At 42.9% G+C, this 21237-nt stretch overlaps 1 protein-coding gene and 1 long non-coding RNA gene across 5 annotated transcripts; one reads left to right on the forward strand and one right to left on the reverse strand.

Annotated features, from left to right (window-relative positions):
* Positions 1–137: 137 nt before the first annotated feature.
* Positions 138–6261, reverse strand: ZBTB14 (zinc finger and BTB domain containing 14). 4 transcript variants are annotated; one of them, XM_054019172.1, is made up of 4 exons: positions 6177–6249; positions 4874–4950; positions 2314–2396; positions 138–1856 (listed from the first exon to the last, which is right to left on the reverse strand). In XM_054019172.1, the coding sequence occupies exons 3-4, from the start codon at positions 2314–2316 to the stop codon at positions 513–515; spliced, it is 1347 nt and encodes a 448-aa protein (XP_053875147.1). In that variant the 5' UTR covers positions 2317–2396; positions 4874–4950; positions 6177–6249; the 3' UTR covers positions 138–512. The 4 variants fall into 4 exon arrangements, with proteins under 4 accessions (XP_053875147.1, XP_053875150.1, XP_053875146.1 ...); XM_054019175.1 differs by lacking the exon at positions 4874–4950 and having other exon boundaries at positions 6177–6261; XM_054019171.1 differs by lacking the exons at positions 4874–4950; positions 6177–6249 and adding an exon at positions 5532–5905.
* On the forward strand, positions 6253–12559 carry LOC128832112 (uncharacterized). Its single transcript, XR_008443900.1, has 2 exons — positions 6253–7031; positions 11825–12559. It is a non-coding gene; the product is annotated as an uncharacterized LOC128832112 (long non-coding RNA).
* The last annotated feature ends 8678 nt before the right edge of the window (positions 12560–21237 follow it).

Raw genomic sequence — 21237 nt, forward strand, 5'->3', positions numbered from 1 at the left:
CTGCACTAATAGCTAATAAGTACAGTGAATGAGGAAAAAGGAGGAAATAAAAATGTCAGGATTCCAACAGATGAATTTTCATGGGTTCTAGGTGTATTATATGCTTCTTGCATAACTACACCCAAAAATTCTTTTAAAAAAAATATTTTGTTCCCATACTTATAACTTTTTCAACAAATTTCAGTTTTGTTAGACATAATTTACCTCATTGGTTTTACTAATGTGTACAAAGGACAAGTATGCAGAAACATCAAATAGAGATTTCCTCGTTTTCTGAAATTAAAACATGTTAGTGCTAATAACAAAATTATTTTTATATTCTAAGAATACATATCTTTGAAGTATTTTAAAATACCTAACCAAGCACTGCTATATGCTCCCATGCAGTGTTCAATCCCTCTAAAAATATTTTATCCTGAAAAGTTAATGATCAGTCTAAACATGTTTCAACATTTAAATTTTTGTTCAATTTAATTTCTTAAGTTACTTTTTGGATAAAGTTGCTTTTGTCTTTAACTACAAGCTATAGTTTCAAGTTGCTGCTCCGCTTCAGCTGCCATGGCTGCTGCCTGTAACTGTTCTGTTTCACTCTGGATGGCGTTGGCTGTTGTAATTTGTTTCCTTTCACTGTGCATATTGTTCTCGTGCCTTTTTAGATCAGATGCTTTAGCAAATGCTTTAGTGCAAGAGCTGCAGACAAAAGGTTTTTCCCCTCGGTGTCTTCTTTCATGATCTTTTAGATGGGACTTGTGCTTGAAAGCTTTATCACACATATGGCATGCAAATGGCCTTTCATTACTATGGACTCTTTCATGCTTTTTCAGATCTGGAGCTCGAATAAAAGACTTTCCACACACCTCACAGCTATAAGGCTTGTAACCTGTATGGATTTTCAGGTGCTCTTTCAAGTGAGCCTGTGTGGTAAACCCTTTAGTGCACATTTCACAAACAAATGGTCTATCAGCAGTATGGAGCTTTTCATGTTTTCTCAATCGTGCTTCATCAGTAAATGTCTTACCGCATGCTTGACATGCAATCTGTTCCCTGTGACCATAAAGCAAATACTCAAACTTCATGTCAGCAGCTGCTGTTGTCCATCCTGGCGTCTGTTCATCTTTCACTTCACTTATGCCATCATTAAAGGTTAGAGCTTGAGGGGTTTGAGATCCTAAGTCTTTTGATTCAGTTGTTTCCATGGGCTCTACTTCTTGACCATAGCAGTTTACTTTTCGAACCTCTTCACTCCCCAACTCTTTTAGAATTGCTTCTTGAACTCTTAGTGTATTAGTAGGAGATTTCCCATCTTCCTGACTTGGAGGAGTTCCTTCTACTGTTACATCTGATGGGCTATCATCATGATCTCCAATTTCCTCAACCTCGTCATCTTGGTTATCATTAGATTCTCCAATAGAACGATTTATTTTCAGACAATACTTACTCTTGGATTGGGCGTTTTCTTCGGGACTAGATACATCACGTTTCTGAGAACAAAGTTTATCTAAAAACCTAATACCAAGAATCTGACCTGATGACATCATCAAATTTACATCTTCCTTCTTAACTGAAATCTTTGCAGTATACATATAATTTAGAACCTCTTCAAATATATCAGAACGAAGGAAATCTATCTCTATTACTGATGAGCTATCAACCTCCAGTTTCTTGAAAAGCTTTTTGAAGTAGGTACTGCATGCAGCAAGCACACACCGGTGCGCTCTGAATTTCACATCTTCTACCACAATAGCTATGTCACAAAATTCTCCTTCCAGACGTTGTTCATTTAATGTTTTCAGAAACACAGTTTTGTGATCATCATCATTATATTTAATGCTTTCAGACATACTGATGAAAAACTCCTGGAGAGAGAAAGAGAAAAAAAAAAGACTTGACTTTTTACTAAAACACTAACTCATAAGATATGATTCTAAGTGTCATCTACAAAATAAAAAATAAGAATTATCAAATGAAACCATTAGCTTAATTTGATCAGAACATGTCCTCCAGACTGTAAAAAATATTAATGTTAAGTCTCTTTTTCACCTAGTACCATGTACATACTTTGAAGAAAAAAAATGCTATTTTTTCAATGATCAATTTTATTTGTAAGGAAATATAAATTTACTCACATATTTACATTAAATCTGCTTTTGTAATTCTAACTGGCATATTTAAATTTGCATATTTCTTATAACAAAAAGAAATGTCAATAAGTATTTACACATTTAAAACATACAAGCTCTAGAAACGTACATAAAATAACCATTTACCATTGTAACCCAAACTAAATACAAAACATAAAAGGTTAAGCCATACCATGAACAATGCAGGAAATTTTCTTAATAATCAATCACTAAACTTTTGACAGACGACTAATCCTTATTATGGGCACTCTGACCCTGAAAGAAAGAACATTGGAGAAGGTAAGAGCAGAGAATTATACACTATCTTAATCTGTTTCTCAAATTAAGTAACATAAATAAATAACATGTTCAGCAATATTAAAAGTTATTCAGGAAATTAAGAGTCTATTCTCACCTTTTCAAGCAGTTAAAAACTATACAACTTGTTTTGTTAAAGTAAAATTTAAATGAAATTAAGTTTTGACTAATTTTATAGCAAACAGTATTTGATCTATGAATTGCAAGGGTGGTTAGGAAATAGCTATAAAAATACACCACAGCTGCAGAATTGTGCGCTAAAGGCACAATGGAATCCACAGCCCCAAGTTAGGGGCCTAGGCTCCCCATAAAATTCATAGATTCCAAAGCCAGAAGGAATCATTGTGATCATCTAGTCTGACCTCAAGTATAACACAGGCCATATAATGTCCCCAAAATAATTACTAGAGTGTATCTTTTAGGATTTAAAAATTACCAGTGATGGAGAATGCACCACAACTCTTGGTACATTGTTCTTATGGTTAATTACCCTCACTGTCAAAAATTTACAACTTATTTCCAGTCTTAATTTGTCTAGCTTCAACTTCCAGACATTGGATTATGTTGTACCTTTTTCTGCTAGATTGAATAGATTTATTATATATTTGTCCCCAATGTAGGTTCTTACATACAGTAGCGTTGGAACAATTTTTATAGTGGGGTGCTGAAAGCCACTGAACAAAACTTTAAGCCCTGTATATGATGGAAACCATTTCAAGCCAGGGAATGCTGGCACACACCCCAGCACCCCTGCTTACAGACTGTAATCAAGTTATCCCTTAACCTTCTCTTTGTTAAATTTAATAGATTAAGCTCCTATCACTAGAAAACACGTTTTCTAATCCTTTAATAATTCTCGTGGCTCTTCTCTGAAACCTTTCCAATTTATCAACATCCTTCTTGAATTGTAGACACCAGCAGCAGTTGCACCAGTGTCAAATACAGAGGTAAAATAACCTATCTATTCCTACTCCGGGTTCCTGTTTATGCATCCAAGGATTGCAATAGCCCTCCTTTTAGCCACAGCATCAAACTGGGAGCTCATGTTCATCTCATTATCCACCATGATCCCCAAATCTTTTTCAGAGTCACTGTTTCCCAGGATAAAGTCCCTCATCCTGAAAGTATGAACTACATTCTTTGTTTCTAAATGTATACATTTACATTTAACCATATTTAAACAAACATACTGTTTGCCTGAAGATTCATGGGAAGAGTTAGGTGCCATGGACTAAAATTATAATGGGGACAGTGTCATCACCTCCATCTCCTAGCTGTTTTGTGTGGGGTTAGGCATGCTTTGACAACATCTACTCCTACTGGATTGGGAACTGCAGGCAATATAAGCAAGGGAACACCTAGTTTGAGGATCCTGCTGGGGCTTAGGCATGAGATGGTCTCCTGAGCACCTAGACCGGGCCGGCAAACTTTTTGGCCTGAGGGCCACATCGGGTTTCCAAAATTGTATGGGAGTCTGGTTAGGGAAGGCTGTGCCTCCCCAAACAGCCAGCTGTGGCCCAGACTCCGACCCCTATCTGACCCCCCCTGCTTCTCGTCCCCTGATGTGCCCCCTGGGACTCCTGCCTCATCCAACCCCCTGTTCCCTGATGGCCCCCCACCCCATTCACCCCCCTGCTCCCTATCCCTACTGCCCCCAAAACACCCACCCGACTGCCCCCCGCCGCCCCATCCAACCCCCCCTCCTTCCACTCCTGCACCCATTCAACACCCCCCCCCCCCCGTTCTCCACCCTCTGTGCTGCCCGGCCATCCAGAGCATTGCGCTGGCGGTGCAGTGAGCTGAGGCTGCGGGGGAGGGGGAACAGCAGGGGAGGGGATGGGGCTAGCCTCCCGGGCCAGGAGCTCAGGGGCTGGGCAGGAGGGTCCTGCGGGCTGTATGTGGCCCACGGGCCGTAGTTTAACCACCTCTGGCCTAGACTGAGACATGTTCATTGGCAGAAACTTAGGCACCCAGGGGACTTTAACAATAGAAATTTAGATGCCTAGGGAGTTTAGGCACCTAAGGAGAGTTAGGTGGCAGCTGAGTGGCATTTCTGAGGCTCTCAGTGGCACATCAATGTTGGCCTTAGGCGCCTAAGTCCTTTTATGGATCAGGATTCCCCCCCCCCCCAAGTAATGACGTTCTAAAATAATCAGGTATGAGAAGCGTACAGAACAATTTCAATGTATAAAAGAAAACAAGAACAGCTTTAAAAACTATGGGGCTAGGAACTAACTTTTTTACAAATAGTAAAGAGTCCCTGTTAATGGTCAATAGCATGTCTTGTCATTTTTTGTATAAACAAAACACTGATTTAAAATTTCAAAGAGTTTTTCTGTTGTCCCATTGATAAGCATCTTTTCAACCTAACAGATTGTTATGGGAAAACTGAAATAGTGTATACATAACACATTATCAAATCTCTAAGTACCTACCCAGGGAACAAATATTGAAGAGGCTCTTCAATCTAGCAGAGAAAGGTATAACCTGAGCCAGTGGCTGGAAGTTGAAGCTAGAGAAATTCAGACAGGAAATAAGGCATATATTTTCAACAGTGACGGTCATGAGGGATGCATCACCAGCAACTTTCAAATCAAGATTGGATGTTTTTCTAAAAGATCTGCTCTAAGAATTGTTTTTGGGGAAGTTCCCTAGCCTGTGTTATACCGGAGATCAAACTAGATGATCACAATGGTCCCTTTTGGCCTTGGAAACTATTAATCTATATAAATGCACAGGTGTATACAAACCGAAAATAGAAAATTTGCTAGCTTCTTTCAATGCTTGTAATCTTGCAGCATGCACTGTGGTGCCTACTATGGAGCTGGTGTGCACTATGAGGCAACTGTGTAAAATTCCACTTAAATAAGGGTCACTTTTTTTTAAACAGGAAAGTAAAATAGTGTTTTGTTTTGCCCTTTTTAATCAGCTGTTCTCCCCACCCCACTGAGGCAGGGGTGTGTTTTTGTTTTTGTTTTTGTTCTGTGTTGTACACACAGCACCCAGCGCTAAGGCATCCCGGTCACTGGGCCTAATGTAAAACAACAACAAAGCTGCACGAAGCCATGTGGTGTTTCTCGCTCACCAAATCACCTGGGTTTAGGCAGCGGCGCGCACCTAACTGCGGCGACACGCGAGTAAGGGGCCGAGCCCGACGTGCGCCCACGGGCCCGGGTGTCCCTGGCCCAGTGCGTGCGCCCGGAGCCAGCTGTGCGAGCGTCCCCGGGGCCGCGGCAGAGTCCAGGTGCGCGGGCCATGGCGGTGCGCGGCGCCAGGCGGGCACTGCCGGGCTCTGCTCCTCGCTGCGGATTGTTAGGGGCCGGAGCCCGGCTTCTTCTCCAGAGCGAGCCTCGCAGCGCCAGCCCGGGCCCGTCCGCGCCGCCTCTCGGGGCTGCGCCGGGGACAGGCGGAGGCGGGATCCCCTGCGCGGTGCCCGCGCATTGCCCGCCCCCTCCCGCCTGCAGAGCGGCGGCGGCGGCCCCGCGGGGCAGGGCCAGGGCGCGCAGGCGGCGGCCCCGCTCCCCTTTGTTGCAGTGGGCTCGGGGCTGGCGCGCGGCGGCGGCGTCTCTCCGCGCGCGTCGGGAAGGAAGGAAGGAGGGAGGGGGTGAAGCAGCGGCGCGCGCGTCTGTGGCGCCTCCATGTCTCCGGCGCGAGCCGGCCAGGCTGACGGGCAGCAGCCTCAGTGACGAGAGCGCGCGCAGCGGCCCCGCCGTGTGTATGCGGGGGAGCCGCGCTTACCTGCTGCCGCCGCCGCCGCGCTCAGTGCCGCAGTTCGCGGGGACGCTGCTGCTGGTGGGACGGGGGCTTTGGGGGGGGGGGTCTGCGCGCGTCTCTCTGGCCGTCACCGCCGCCTCCTGCACGAGCATCCAGTGCGCGCACGCGCCGGGGTACGTGCATGCGCGGTGCGGGCAGGGCGCGCCTGCCGAGTGGGGGCAGGGGGACTTGCTCATTCTCGCGGGCGGGTCCCCCCCCTCCCTCACGGGCCGCGCTGTGCGAGACGAGGGGTGGCGCTCGCGCGCCGCGGCGACTGTGAGGCTCGCGCGGCCGCGATGCGGTGACGTCATCCCGAAGCGGGCGCCAGAAGGAGGAGGCGTTTTCTCGGGAACCCGCCCAGCCACGCTTGGGTGCGCGAGCTTGGCGCCCGCCCGCCTGCCTCACGGAGCCGTCCCGCAGCGCGGCAGCGAGCTGGGTTGGCTGCCGAGGTGCCGCGGGGTAACGGTCGCCGCGCGGCCTGGGTGTGGGTCCGGCAGGGAAGTGGGGCCGCCTCGCGCCCCTACCCGCAGCGCCGGGCCGAGGTGCTGCCACTCCCCGCGGGCCCGGCAGGTGGAGGAGGATGAGCGTCGTGTGCCACCTCCTGCGGGGGCAGTTGTAGCGGGGCCCCCTGTAACAGCGGTGTACGTGGGCTGAACGGGGCGCGGCGGCCCAGCTTTCTCCGGCCGGGCCTGACTGTAGGGGGGGCGAAGGAAACCTGCGGGGCAGTAACTGAACTAGCGGGGGAGGCTGATCATTAGCCAAGTGCCCCTTGGCCGTGCGCCTGTGTGATGGCGACAAGGCCAAAACTGGGTCAGCGCCCACAAACCACCTGCCTGATAGGTAAGAGGAACACGAGCAATGTCCATGTGGATATATTTTTCTCACTATAACACCTGCCCTATCACCCATCTCTCCCGCACAGCAGAGGAAGGGGCCTGGAATCACATCACTGCTGAGAACATCACTTTCAATTGCTTCAATTGGGTGGCTGGAACAATTTGTATAATGAGGGTGTTGAGAGCCATTGAGCCAAACTATAAACCGTGTATATGATGAAAACCACTTCAAGCCAGCCCCCTATTCCAGCACTTATGCTAGGGTTTCAATTTTTGTAAGAATAATATGTCCACTGAACAACCAGGACAATTTATTTCATTACCAATCTTGTGTTCTCTTCTGTTTCAAAATGAAAAATGAGCTCTTAAAATACCAGCCAGATGGCAAGATGTTCGGTGAAATAAATTGCGAGTAAATATAAATTTAAAATGTTACAAAATAATGCCTAAATCTTTTAGAATAGCACAAAAGCAGAAATTGGTTTGGAAAATACTAATGCAGAATCTTGATGGCTACATAGCTGCTGACTTAGGAACCATTTTTGACAAAGAATGCCAGAGAATATTGCAATAAAAACTTACTAGAAAAATCAGCTCATACTGTGGGAGAAACAAAGTGACTACCTTCAAAATTGCTGACCCTTATCCTGGTGTCTCACTCCTCCATGATATTTTTATGTAATGAGATATATATAATTTGTTAATTTTCTTTCTACCTGAGCACATCTTTTAACTGTTAAAGCCTGTTGTCCGTCAGTTGCAGATACAATAGAAATAACTCCTCATTGTGCCACTGGATACCAAAGGTTGCCAACCTTAGGATTTAACAGTAATATGGGAAGGTTATAACCAAGAAGTAGTGCTTTAACTATACTAAACTAATAGTTATGAGCTGCTTTTCTGGAAAACACAAATTCTGAGTTTCCTCATGCATGAAGGGAGTATCTCTTAAACATCTACAAAGACATCTCATTTTCTTCCTTCAAATTCCCCCTTAAAACTTCTTTACTATCATACCTAGAACAATCTTGACAACAGATAAGCAGCTGGTATGCTGAAACCACTGCCTGTTGTGCTGACCCATAATGTCTCACTGGTTCTTAGTGCTCCTTCTAACTGCTATATCCACCTGTTGTTTTGTTTTAGATTTTAAGTGCTTTACTGCAGTAGCAACCTTTGATGGGTTTGTAAAGTGGATAGAATAGTGGGGACCTGTCTACTGTACACTCCTAGATACTACTACTGCCATACAAATAAGTAGAGTCCTTTAAAGAACTTCAGTGGAGAAAAAACACAATTGCACAACTCAGTGACACAGCAGGTGTTGCAATTTGTTTTTTCTCCACCTTTTCTTTGTATTATGTACTATGTGTTTGAATGTCCCCCTAGTGGTAACTCTTGTAGTACTACTTAATACAGGAAATACATGCATACTACCCAGAATAGTTTGCAGAAACTGGGTACGTCTACACAGCAAAAAGAAGAAGAAAAAACAACCCCACAGAGCCCTGTTTCAAAGCCTGTGTCAGCTGACTCAGGTTGACACTATGTGGCTAAAAATAGCACGGTAAACATTCCAGAGGGAGCCTGTACTTGGAGACCCCTCCCTCACTGGGTCTCTGAACCAGGCTCCATCCCAAACCCAAATGCCTGCACTGTTAGTTTTACCCCACAGCACAAGCCCATGTCATTTGACACAGGCTCTGGGACTAGTTCCTGTGGTTTTTGTTGTTTTTTTTTTTTGCAGTGTAGATGTACCATTGTGTGTTTAAGGAATGAAAAATAAAGTATGGTTCATTGTTAATAAAAAACCTTAAGCTTAATGTTTTCTTATACACAAAATTCTGACTGTACAATGTGATACAAAAGTTGGCAATGATGTGGATATGACCCTGAGCACCTCATATTCACACCCTATACACTGTTGTAATAATTTGTACACAATATTTGTTGTGAGGTATCATTTGAAAACTAATAATTCACTGTTCATTAATATTATTGTGGGATACATGGTGTGTATTAAGAGTTATGAATATATGTTGAAAAATTATTAAAGTGTATTTAAACCAGGCATGTCAGGAAGTTAGTGAACTAGACAAAGGAATGTGTTTGCTTCTCTGACCAGCTCATCAGGCAAAGACAATCAAGGTCCATTTTTACATATTAGGTAAGCAAAGCTAACAAGTAGGGAACGAGACAGCCTGGCATCTACACCCAGCAGAAGAGAGAAGCTTGATCTGGTTTTTACTTTTCAGAGACTACATTTCAAAGGTTTACTGATCTATAAAGACGGGTGCTGAACCTCAAATGATAAGCAATAGACTCAACTGATTCTGTATATTGCTGTATTATAAAAGTGAGGTCTTTTCTGAAAGCTAATGTCACACTGGTGATTAATATTGTGAAATTTGTATTATTATAAGGAAATATGGATACTGCTACTGTCTGTCACCAAACAGGGAGAAACAAGTTCTTTCTCAGACAGGAGAGCAGGCAGCTATTTACCTGTCTCCTAGGTAAATTAAGTATGGTGGAATCAAAACAATGGAAGCCCTATTTACATACGAGGGGATGGGAAACCCACAGGAAGGAGAAAAAAGCATAAGGTCACCTTGCCTCTTGGAACGAAGTCATTGAACTTTAGAAGATGGCAGAGAGGGATAGCTCAGTGGTTTGAGCATTGGCCTGCTAAACCCAGGGTTGTGAGTTCAATCCTTGAGGGGGCCATTTAGGGAACTGGGATAAAAATCTGTCTGGGGATTGGTCCTTGCTTTGAGCTAGATGGTTGGACTAGATGATCTCCTGAGGTCCTTTCCAACCCTGATATTCTATGATTAAGATATAAGCAAAGACAGAAGCTGTCTTTGGCATCCATCAATAGGTTGCTTAACCAAGGCTGACTGCATAGCACACAGACTCTCAGGGTGTGACCTGCATGTTTGTTGAGGACTGTAAGCATCCCAGGCAGAGAGCTAGAGCAGCAAACCTGGGTGCCTCACAATGCTTTGCTACTGTAGGTCTCTGCAGTGTGAGCTACTCAGGCTTACTGAGTCGGTGACACAAGCTCTTACTGATCTGGAATGCACCCCAACCCCATGACAGAGCAAACAGAGACAAAGACTTGCTGATTTCTACCTGTTGATGCTAGAGCACTGTGTGATTGTTAGTTATGTGGCTGAATAAAAACAAGTATGTGCCTATGAGCAACATGACCTAAGGTTTTGGGTTACTTAAATTTAGCAGCACCACATAATGAAACAAATTACATGGGAACTCAACCAAGCATTAATAAACAGCTTAGCTTAAATTGTTAGTGGGAGACTTACTTATTTCCCTGTTGAAACTAGAAGAAAAAGTTTGACTGTATTCGGTCTTTAAGGTAATGATTTGCAAATTGTGAGCTTAGGACTAAAGATTTTACTTCCCAATTCACTTTTGAAATATGATTAAGCAGTAGAGATGGTCAACAAATAGGGCAAATGTATGTCACAGCAAAACCAAATGTTTTTGCAAAAAGACTAATGTATAAAATATTCCTACAGTGATCCCACGTAAAATAAACTAAAAGGAAGAAAAAAGGACGGAAGTAAAAAATGGCATGGGGAAAGCATACATTTAAAATCAATTTTACATGATTTGCTAACGAGTTTACAAATTTTGGGGATGATCAAATGGTACTTCTTTTAATAAATGAAAATAGCAGCTATTCAGTAGAAATGTATTTGTGCATTAAGACACACAGTCTTAATTTAGCTTGCAATGCATATGGAGAAAGCACTGTGGTATCGCTTATGAGAAAGATAAGGAGAGACTGATTGGCTTTGACTCTAGAACTAGAAGAATCATGTACAAAGAAAAAGAGTCTCCATCCATAATTTTTGGTGTATGAAAATTCCACAACTATATAGCTGAAAATGTACCTTAGTTACTGACCACAACACCTTGATGGTCATGTTAAGGTTCTGTGTCAGCAGTATCTGCGCAAACCCCACTAGGAATGCAACACTGGGCATTGATCTTACTTATATTTATAATATTGAATATTGGAAGTCATTAGACCTTGGAAATGATAGCTCAGGGGTTGGCAACCTTTCAGAAGTGGTGTGCCGAGTCTTCATTTATTCACTCTAATTTAAGGTTTCGCGTGCCAGTAATACATTTAAATGTTTTTAGATGTCTCTTTCTCTAAGTCTATAATATAACTAAACTATTGTTGTATGTGAAGTAAATAAGGTTTTTAAAATGTTTAAGAAGCTTCATTTAAATTTAAAATGCAGAGCCCCCCCAGGCCACTGGCCAGGACCCAGGCAGTGTGAGCGCCATTGAAAATGAGCTCGCGTGCCGCCTTTGGCACACGTGCCATAGGTTGCCTACCCCTGTGATAGCTTATCAATATCACCATATAAGGATCTTCAGAAGATATTGGTGAAGGGATTTGAGAAGACATTATTCTATCCCAAGTTTAACGAATGGGTGGCTGAGTTTTGTGGCTTAAGGAGGCTTTTCAACTGTACATGGTAAGATTTATTTCTGGTGACCAGGACTAGATTAAGATACCAGACAAAATCCTCAATTGGTATAAATCAGTGTAATGGCAATGAAATATCTGACCCAGCTGATGTCAAGCACCATGGAAGTATCTGAACTGTTTGTACAAGGGCATAAGGTCTATATGACAGGAAACATAAATCTGTGGAGACTCTCCATCCAAGTGATCAACTCCCTTCTAGTGGACTTTCAGGGTCTGATTTTCATTCACTCCTGATTTATGCTGACATAATTCCATTTATTTCAAAGGACTCTCTCATAATTTACACCAGGGTGAGAGAAGAATCAGGCCCCTCAGAATTTTTTGAAGTAATTCCAATGATTCCAATGGTCAAGGAAACAGTCAGTACCAACCAGCAGGAAGAGAAGTGTTCAGGCACCGATGGTATTCTGCAATAGTACTATTACCTCTGGAAAAAATATCCTTGGAAATTCAGACTACATACCACAAACTGGAATAAGAAATGAATCCACAAAGCTTCAGAGACATCACCCAATCTGTACTCATAAATCTCCTACCCAAATGGAGATAAACAGTTAATCCAGTTAAAAACGTATCTATACCTACAGGACCTAATCTGAATTTGTTCACAAGTTAAAAGAAGTCTACCTTGTTATAATAATAATATAATAAAAGCACTTAATTTTAAAACAATTGTTAACTATTTTAAATCTAAGTATAAGAGACTATTTTGCATATCTTATATAAAATGTTAACAATCTGGTTGTTTTCTCTGTACCTTTGTGTATCTGTGTGTTTCCTCATATGTAATAGAGCAGAGGAGTGTAACAGTAATAGCATATAGTGACACATTCTTTATGCTCACACAACTCCCATCAAAATGAATGTAAATTGTACTTGCATACCCTATTAAAAATTAATAGAAGTTGCAGCTGCATATCTGACGGCAGAATTTAGCCCACTACATATTAAAGTAAATATTTAATAGACAACCTAATAAAAATGTAATATAACAATGTCAATGCAAGTTAATTTTATTATGCAAATCTTAATCTTCATAGTCTGACCTGTGTGCATTTAAATGTGCACCTTTAGTGTTGCAGAAACATACTGTAGGTTTTTGCATTTACAGTAGCTTTCTTGGATCAGATGCTTCTCTCTACTGTGCAGAATAAGCAAAAGAATAAGAAGATAAACACAAGGGGCCCAAAGTTAATTAAGGGGGGGGTAGCAAAACTTGTTCAGCATACTCTCCCATGGCATTTCCATGGGATGTAAGTGAATTTACTAGGGCAGAGGGGGATGGAGTCAGGGAGCAGATGCTTTGTGCATGATGCTCCCCTAGCAACCTGGCAGACTTCCCAGTTGAAATCTGCGTGGGAGTTAATGATGTGTCTTGCAGCATTAACTCCCCTCTGTAGTTTCTAGAATCCTTAGAGAAGAGGATAGCGTGAAGACACCCTGGGAGGGCTGGGCTGCAATATGGAGGGAATGACAGCACAGCCCTTGATCAAGCTATTCTACCAGGAAGAAGTGGGAGTCCTAGGAGCGGAGTAGAGTTAAAATGCCTTTTGATTCCCAAAATTCTACAGGATTGGAGGATCCTTAAGCTGTGCATTATTAAGGGGCTGTGTACCCTACTGTGTCTACAGTGTAGCCAAAATCCTTTGTCCCAGAGACCTTGTTCACTCTGGCCCTAAATTACTATACTGCACTAACATTGCTTAAGTAGTTTTTACTTTAAGTAGTTCTCTTAGCAGAGGTTCATGTACACTTTGTGCCACAGATACACAAGGTTGTATGTGTATCTAAGATTGTGGGACAGTATACATTCTATTGTATTCTTAATGGTTCCCAATGGCTCATTTTTGGTTACCAGCTCACCCTTTTGGAACATTTCCTAGCAAAGTTGCCATACCTAGCTGTTTGCATACTCATGTCTTTTCTCCCTGTCCGTTCTTTGCCCTGTTCTTGTGGGTTTTTTTTTTTTTTTAAACTCGTTGATTTTGGTTTTGCTTTCCATTTTTACTCTTCTTTTTTCTTGCACACCCATTGTTCGTCTGCTCCTTTCTTGCTCTTTCACTCTCAGTTCTCTTGGTCTACATCCAGTCCTTGCCTCCCTTCCAATCCCAATTACCTCTTTCCCCAGTGATCTTCTCTCTTCTGATTCCCCACTTCCAGTGTTGGCATCCCTCTGCTCTCTCTTCACTGTTTCGGTGCTGTTCCCCTGCCCCCCCTGGTTCTGGGCTCCCCATTGCCTCCTTGCCCATTCCTGTTGCACATTCCCTCATGCTCTTTCTTCACCCCATGCTAAGCAATGTGCTCCCTGCCTGTTGCCATAGAGACTGTAGGGAGCACCACTGTATAGCATCACCCATGGGAAGGGCGGAAGGGATGGCAATGAGTAGGAGCAGCAGTTCCCAGGAGAAAACTGAGGTTTGGTGCTCCACATGCTGGGACTCTTTGTCCTAACTAAAGAGGGTATTACAACATACAGATTAAACATTCAACCTTAACTTTGGTATTTCTTGAGTGGTTCCAATTGCTTTATTGGAGGGGTACTTTTGCATTTGATAAATAGTTAATATTTTTAAACACCGAAAATATAAAGTAATAAGTAAGAATTATTATTTCTATGCTGAGTTCCCTTTTTTGTGCAAATCATGAAGTGAATGCACTGTATAAAGAGGCTGGCCCCCTTTTATGGCTGGTTTATCGCTATGAACAGGTTCCTTAAGCACAGGGTCAGATATATTTTTGATTTACACAGCACACATGCCATATATCCCTATGAGACCAGTTGTCAGTTTTTAGTCCATTTGCAATTCAGTTTCAAGACAGATTTTTCAGTAGGTAGTTAATGGAAGAGTTCATTTACTCCTTGGTCAAACATTTACTTGATGGTCTTAGTCTAGTAGTTTGATTAGGTTTAGAGCAGATTTCTTGGATAGTGTATGTGTTAGGGGTAGGCGTAAGGAGGGTGAGCCATTTAGTTCTGGTTCAAGGTAGATTTGTAGCTAGAAAACCATAGTGAGGAATCTTGCAATGCCCATGTATGAAATCCTTATTTTTAGTTACAAAATGTGTGTACGTTTGACGTTGCACAATGTTTTTCCCATGGACTGAATCTAATTGAACATGCCAAAATGTAAACAAGCGTCATTTACCGTAAGCTAATTATTTTGTTTAAAAAACAAGTGAAAGCAGCTTCTGGTCTATGACATTCATGCAGAAGACGTTGCCTCCAAAGTGAGCATATTCCATGACCGAGAAATCATGTTACTATATTGCTATAGCCCTCATCCCCCTTTCCCAATTCTTTGTTAACTGCACAGTAGCCCATGTCTAAAATTAGACTGTACAGTCTTTATGGCAGGAACAGTGGGCCAGAGTCTCCATTGCCTTATACTTTCATTTACACCTGTGCAGGCAAATACAAAGTGCTTTAATTCTGATTGTATAGTTTCTTACCCACAGGTGTAAATGGCTAAATAAGATGTAAGGATGTCAATACCCCTGGTGAAGTCACCTGCAAGGACTGAACCCAAGTCCACTGAATCTAAACACTTGAATCCATATGGTTTACACTAAAGAACAAGGGCCCTTAACTAGGAATCAAGATCCAGTAGCAGACTTCTGAACCTCACAAACTAGTGAGGAATAAAGAACCACACTGGGTTAAGGTGTGTTATAAAAGTCTGCAAAGAATAAGACCCTGTGTGTTTTTTATTTGTTCTATGAAGAACCTAGCATACTTTTGGGTGCTACAGTTGTTTCCTGCAACAACTGATGCAAAGCATGATTTCCTCTCTCTGAAAGCATATGGTTTAATAACCAGGGAATCACTGATTAAAGAAAATACTGAAACCAAGGGCCTAACAGCAGCAACTTTGTATATACATCTAAATTTCCATAATTACAAAGCATTAGTATCAGCCACTGTTTGTGCATGACAACAAACAAACAAAAAGTAGAATAAAGTAGGAAATCACTCTCCTCCCTTCCCCTGCTTCACTTCCTCATCATTATAAAGTCAACAACAGTTCAGAGAGAGGCATGAATTTGCAGAGATTACAGGAATTCCTCTGGAGATTTTTTTCCTAATGTCAATATATTTAAGGAGGCTTCTCTAAGTAGTTGAAGAGAGAGTTTGGAGAAGCATATGTTAAAGACAGATGGATCACTTCACTGCCAAGTTTTGTGCAGCTCCATGTGTGACATTTATAAACTTTAATGAGAGAGTTTGCCTATTTACAAATAACTATGAACTTCAGTTTAGGGGAAAAAAGCATGATTTAGTGCTCGTGAAAGGCATGCTTCCCATACACCCTGCCATGCCAGCGGGACACAGTCCTGATCTGATGGGAAACTTCCTCTGATGGGGAACTTCCTTCAGGGGTAATAGGAGTAATTCATGACAATGCAATTTTCAAGTCTCACTGCTGAGTCTGACAGTACATGCAAAGTGTGGTGGTCATTTTGTGATGTCAGAGCTGGAATGAGATCCACCACACTCCTCTCATATAGCAGGCACCAAACATCCATTAGATGGTGTAACTGTGCCTCAGTGGGTCACAACTGAGAATACCAAATTCAGGACAAACTGCTGAGAAATAGGGCGGACACACCCCAAAACTGGTGGTTATTCTCCCATAAGATATACCAAACCAGCAACACAAGTAAACTTCTGTTTCACCACACTGGCTAACAAGAAATCAGAACAGCGGTTTCCTTAGGCATTCCAGTCCTTGTATCACCATCAAAAACTCTGAACTTAATGATGAATGGTTATTTAAAACCAATTTAATCAAACAAAAGGTTCTTCTGATCCCAAAGGACCAGCTACACACCCAGGTCAATATATAACTCAGATATTACCCAATAATCATGATGTTGCCAATGCTTTAGTATCTAAAATCTAAAGGTTTATTTATACAAAGAAAGAAAGGTGAGAGTTAAAATTGGTAAAGGAATCAAATACATACAATAATTGTAAAGTTCTTGGTTCAGGCTTGTAGCAGTGATGGAATAAACTGCTGGCTTGTTAAGTCTCTGGTTGCTGCCAAATCATTGGAAGGTCCTCAGTCCATTGGTTAGAATGCTCCCATTAGTATAAGTCCATAATCCAGAGGTTTGAGCAGGAAAGAGGCAAAATGGAGATGTTTCCAGCACCTCATCTCAAGTGAAGGGAATCCCATTGTTCTCACTTTGCAAACTTACAGGTAAAAGATGGATTTTGGAGTCACATGGGCAAGTCACAGATCCATGCATAATTTCGCTTAGGGCTTGTCTACACTGGCAATTTACAGCGCTGCAACATTCTCACTCATGGGTGTGAAAAACCACCCCTGTGCGCAGCAAGTTTCAGTGCTGTAAAGTGCAAGTGTAGACAGTGCACCAGCGCTGGGAGCTACGCCCCTCGTGGAGGTGGGTTTTTTAGGGCACTGGGAGGGCTCTCTCCCAGTGCTCTGCTGTGACCACACAAGCCAAGTTAAAGAGCTGCTGTGGCAGTGCTTTCGCTGCCAGTGTAGACTAGCCCTTAGTCATATCAGGAAAGTCCATTACCTGTAGATAGGTATCTCCCATGGTCCATTGTGAGTTAAGTGTTCCTTGATGAGCCATTTAATTTGAATAGTCCCTCCAAGATAAAATAAAATAAAATTTAAATTAATGGAGATATCCCATCTTCTAGAACTGGAAGGGACCTTGAAAGGTCATAGAGTCCAGCCCCCTGCCTTCACTAGCAGGACCAAGTACTGATTTTTCCCCAGATCCCTAAATGGCCCCTCAAGGATTGAACTCACAACCCTGGGTTTAGCAGGCCAATGCTCAAACCACTGAGCTATTCCTCCCCCCCGAAATGTACAGGCTAAATAAATTGTGGGTGTTACCTCAGGAGCAAACATTTGAAATTCAGGTATAGAGCCAATACTCATAACTTCAAATACAAAAATGATACATGTATACAAATAGCATAATTATATTCAGTGAATCATAACCTTTCCATAGACCTCTTACATGCCACATTTTGTACAAGATTTGTTGCAATTATATAACAGTGGTAGCAACAATGATCTACAAGGTCATAGTTTAACCAGATAATGTCACAGATGGAAAAACTTTCAGCCCTTAATGAACTGGACTAGATTCTAACTATAGACAAAAAGTTCCATAGCCCATCAGCAGTGTTAAAATTGCTGGTTATCACCTGTTTAGGAAGGATAGACAAGGCCGGATTAACCTTTTGTGAGCCCCGGCACCTGGACCGAGACCCCACTTTGCCCGAAGGCCCTGCCCATGCTCTGCCTGAAACCCCACCCCTGCTCAGCCTCTCCCCTTGAGGCTCCTCCCACTGCTGGTGGGGGAGAAGCGGGCGGGGGGGAGAGAGGAGCCAGTGGCTGGCTTACAGACAGGGGGGAGGGGACAGAGAGGAGAAAGCAGCAGATGGAGGGGAGAGGGCAGAGAGGAGCGAGTGGTGGGCAGGGTCTCGGGGGAAGAGGCCAAGTGGGGGTGGGGCCTACTGAGCATGGGCCCGGCACCAAGGCAGCATTGCAACCATTGTAAACCCGGTACTAAGGATAGAATGGGTTAAGAGGTGGAATGGTGGCACCCTACTTTAAAGACACTGTTTCCTGTTTTAGAGTTACTGATAACTTAGAACCACAGAATTTTAAATGGATATGGTTCAATGTGCTAACTAATAAAGTGGGTGTCTGTTACAGACCATTGAATTGAATTAGAGAACAGGATGAGTCACTCCTTAAGCATGTGTCTGTAATATATGGAAAGAAAATTTCTGTTATTCTGGGGGACTTCAGTTTAGGAGATATATGCTGGAGGACTCATGCAGCCAGTAGCAAAACATTATTAGACATTCTAGAAATATAGAGAGAATTTTGAAACACAAAAAGCTATTGCACTCAACATGGGGTAATTACTTTGTACCTGAATTATGATGGATAGAAATGAATTAGTTACTGAACTGGAACTTGCTGGTTGCCTAAGGACCAGTGATTGTGACCTGTTTACATTCAGTGTTGGCAACCAGAGGACAGCCCCAACTGGTAATATACTTACCAGGGCCGGCTCCAGGCACCAGCCCACCAAGCATGTGCTTGGGGTGGCGCCTGGAGGGGGGCGGCGCGGCGGGGCCCCAGCCGGGCTCGCCGCCCTCCCCCCGGTGCTCTGGCCGGTTGGGGAGAGCGGCCCCGGCCGGGCTCGCCACCCTCCCCCCGCGCTCCGGCCGGTCAGGGAGAGCGGAGAGCCCCAGCCGGGCTCGCCGCCCCCCCCCTCCCCGGTGCTCTGGCCGCCCGGGAGAGGGGAGCGCCCCGGCAGGGCTCTCCACCCTCCTCCTGGCGCTCTGGCCGCCGGAGGCTCTCCACCCTCCCCCCGGCGCTCTGGCCACCGGGGAGAGCGGAGAGACCCGGCTGGGCTCTCCGCCTTCCTCCCGGCGCTCTGGCCGCGGGGGCTCTCCACCCTCCCCCCGGCGCTCTGGCCACCGGGGAGAGCGGAGACCCCCGGCTGGGTTCGGTGCCCTCCCCTGCCGCGCTGATGGGGGGGAGGGGGCGGCGGGTAGTTTTTTGCTTAGGGCGGCAAAAAAGCCAGAGCCGGCCCTGATACTTACTTAGTGATTCAAAAGATTTAATTTCCCAAAGCTGAGGAAAATTGATTGTGAGGAAAAATTTAGACGGAAAAAATGTAAATAAAAATTGGGAGTTCTTTAAGAAGAGTTGTTAGATGGCCAAAAAGTCAAGATTCCACAATCAAGAAAGAGGACAACTTTTTATATAAAAGCCCACCCTAATTCAGTGGTGAACTGGAGGCAGCAATTAGAATAAAAAACAACAACAATATCTCACAAATAGAAAAAATGGGAAATAGATAGCTTTTGATATACATTGGAAGTTATGAAGTGTAGAAAATTGATGAGTGAAGCTAAAGACATCATGGAAAAATCCATGACTGGCAGGACTAAGGAAAATAAGGGTTTTTTTTAATGAAAGAAATCCTACCATCAGTATAGGTCTGTTACTAGATGGAGATGATAAAATTTTTAATAATGCTACAGAAAAGGCAGAAGTATTAAATACATATATCTGTTTTGTATTCGGAAAGAAGCAGGATGATGTACTCATATCATATGAGGATGATGAAGTACTTTCCAGTCCATTAGTAACCAACAAGTATGTTGAACATCTACTAGGGATAAACATTTTAAAATCAGCAGACATAAATAATTTGAACTCAAAAGTCCCAAAAGAGCTGGATCAGGAGATCTGTGGCCCACTAATGTTAATTTTTAATAAAACTTGGAATACCAGGGAAATTACAGAAGACTGGAAGCATGCCAATGTTGTGCCAATATTCATAATGGGCAAGTGGGGTGACCTGAATAACTGTAGGCAGTTAGCCAAACATCAATCCCAGGAAAAATTATGGAAAATCTTATATGGGATTCATCTAATAAAGAATTGAAAGATAGGAATATAATTAATGCCAGTCAACATGTCTTAATAAAAAATAGATGTTATCAAACAAGTCTGATTTCATTCCTTGATGAGGTTACTGCTGATAAAGGTAGCAGCATAGATGTAATATACTTAGATTTTTGACTTAGTATCATGCACCATTCTGATTAAAAAATAATACTGTACCCATTAAATGAATTAAGAACTGGCTAATTGATAGATCTCAGAAGGTTGTTGTCAGTTCATTGAATGGGGGTTTCTAGTGAGGTTCTGCAGGGATCAGTACTAGGCCTGACACTATTCAACATTTTCATCAATGATCTAGAAGGAAATATAAAATCACTGCTGATAAAAAGGATTGGTAGAGAAATAGATAATGGTGAGGACAGGGCAGTCATACAGAGCAATTTGGATTGTAGGATAAGCTGGGTCCATTCAAACAAACTGCATTTTAATACGACCAAATGTAATACATCTAGGAATAAAAAATGTAGGCCATATCTACAGAATGGGGGCCTGTATCCTGGAGAGCAGTGAGACTGAAAATGGATCTAGGGGTCATAGTGGACAAGCAGCTCAACACGAGCTCCTAGTGTGATGCTGTGGCAAAAAGGGGCTAATATGATTATTGGATGTATAAACAGGGGAATAGTGAGAAGGAGTAGGGAGGTGATTTTACCCAAAGATATGGTATTGGTGAGGCTGATACTGGTATATTGCGTACAGTTCTGGTCCCCTGTTTTAAAAAGGATGTTGAAAAACTGGAGAGGGTTCAGAAAAGAGCCACAAAAATGTTTTAAGGGCTGGAGACTTACCATGAGAGACTTAAAGAGCTCAATCTGTTTAGCTTATCACAAAGAAGATTGAGAGGTGTTTAAACACTTTCATAGGTAGAAAATATGGGGTACTAAAACACTCTCTAGTCTTGCAGAGAAAGGCATAACAAGATCCAATGGCTAAAAGCTGAAGCCAGACAAATTCAAATCAGAAATAAAGCACTAATGTTTAATAATGAGCGTGATTAAACATTGCAGCAAACTACTAAGGGAAGTGGTAGATTCTGTATCTCCTTAAAGTCTTCAAATCATGACCCGGATGCCTTTCTGGAAGATGCAAGTTAGTCAAACACAAGTTATTGGACTCAATGCAGGGATAACTGGGTGATATTTGCATTTAGGAGCAGATCCTGCTCCCCTTGAAGTCAGTGGGAGTTTTGCCATTGATTACAAGAG

This window comes from Malaclemys terrapin, chromosome 2 (genome assembly GCF_027887155.1).
Source record: "Malaclemys terrapin pileata isolate rMalTer1 chromosome 2, rMalTer1.hap1, whole genome shotgun sequence".
Lineage (NCBI taxonomy): Eukaryota > Metazoa > Chordata > Testudines > Emydidae > Malaclemys > Malaclemys terrapin.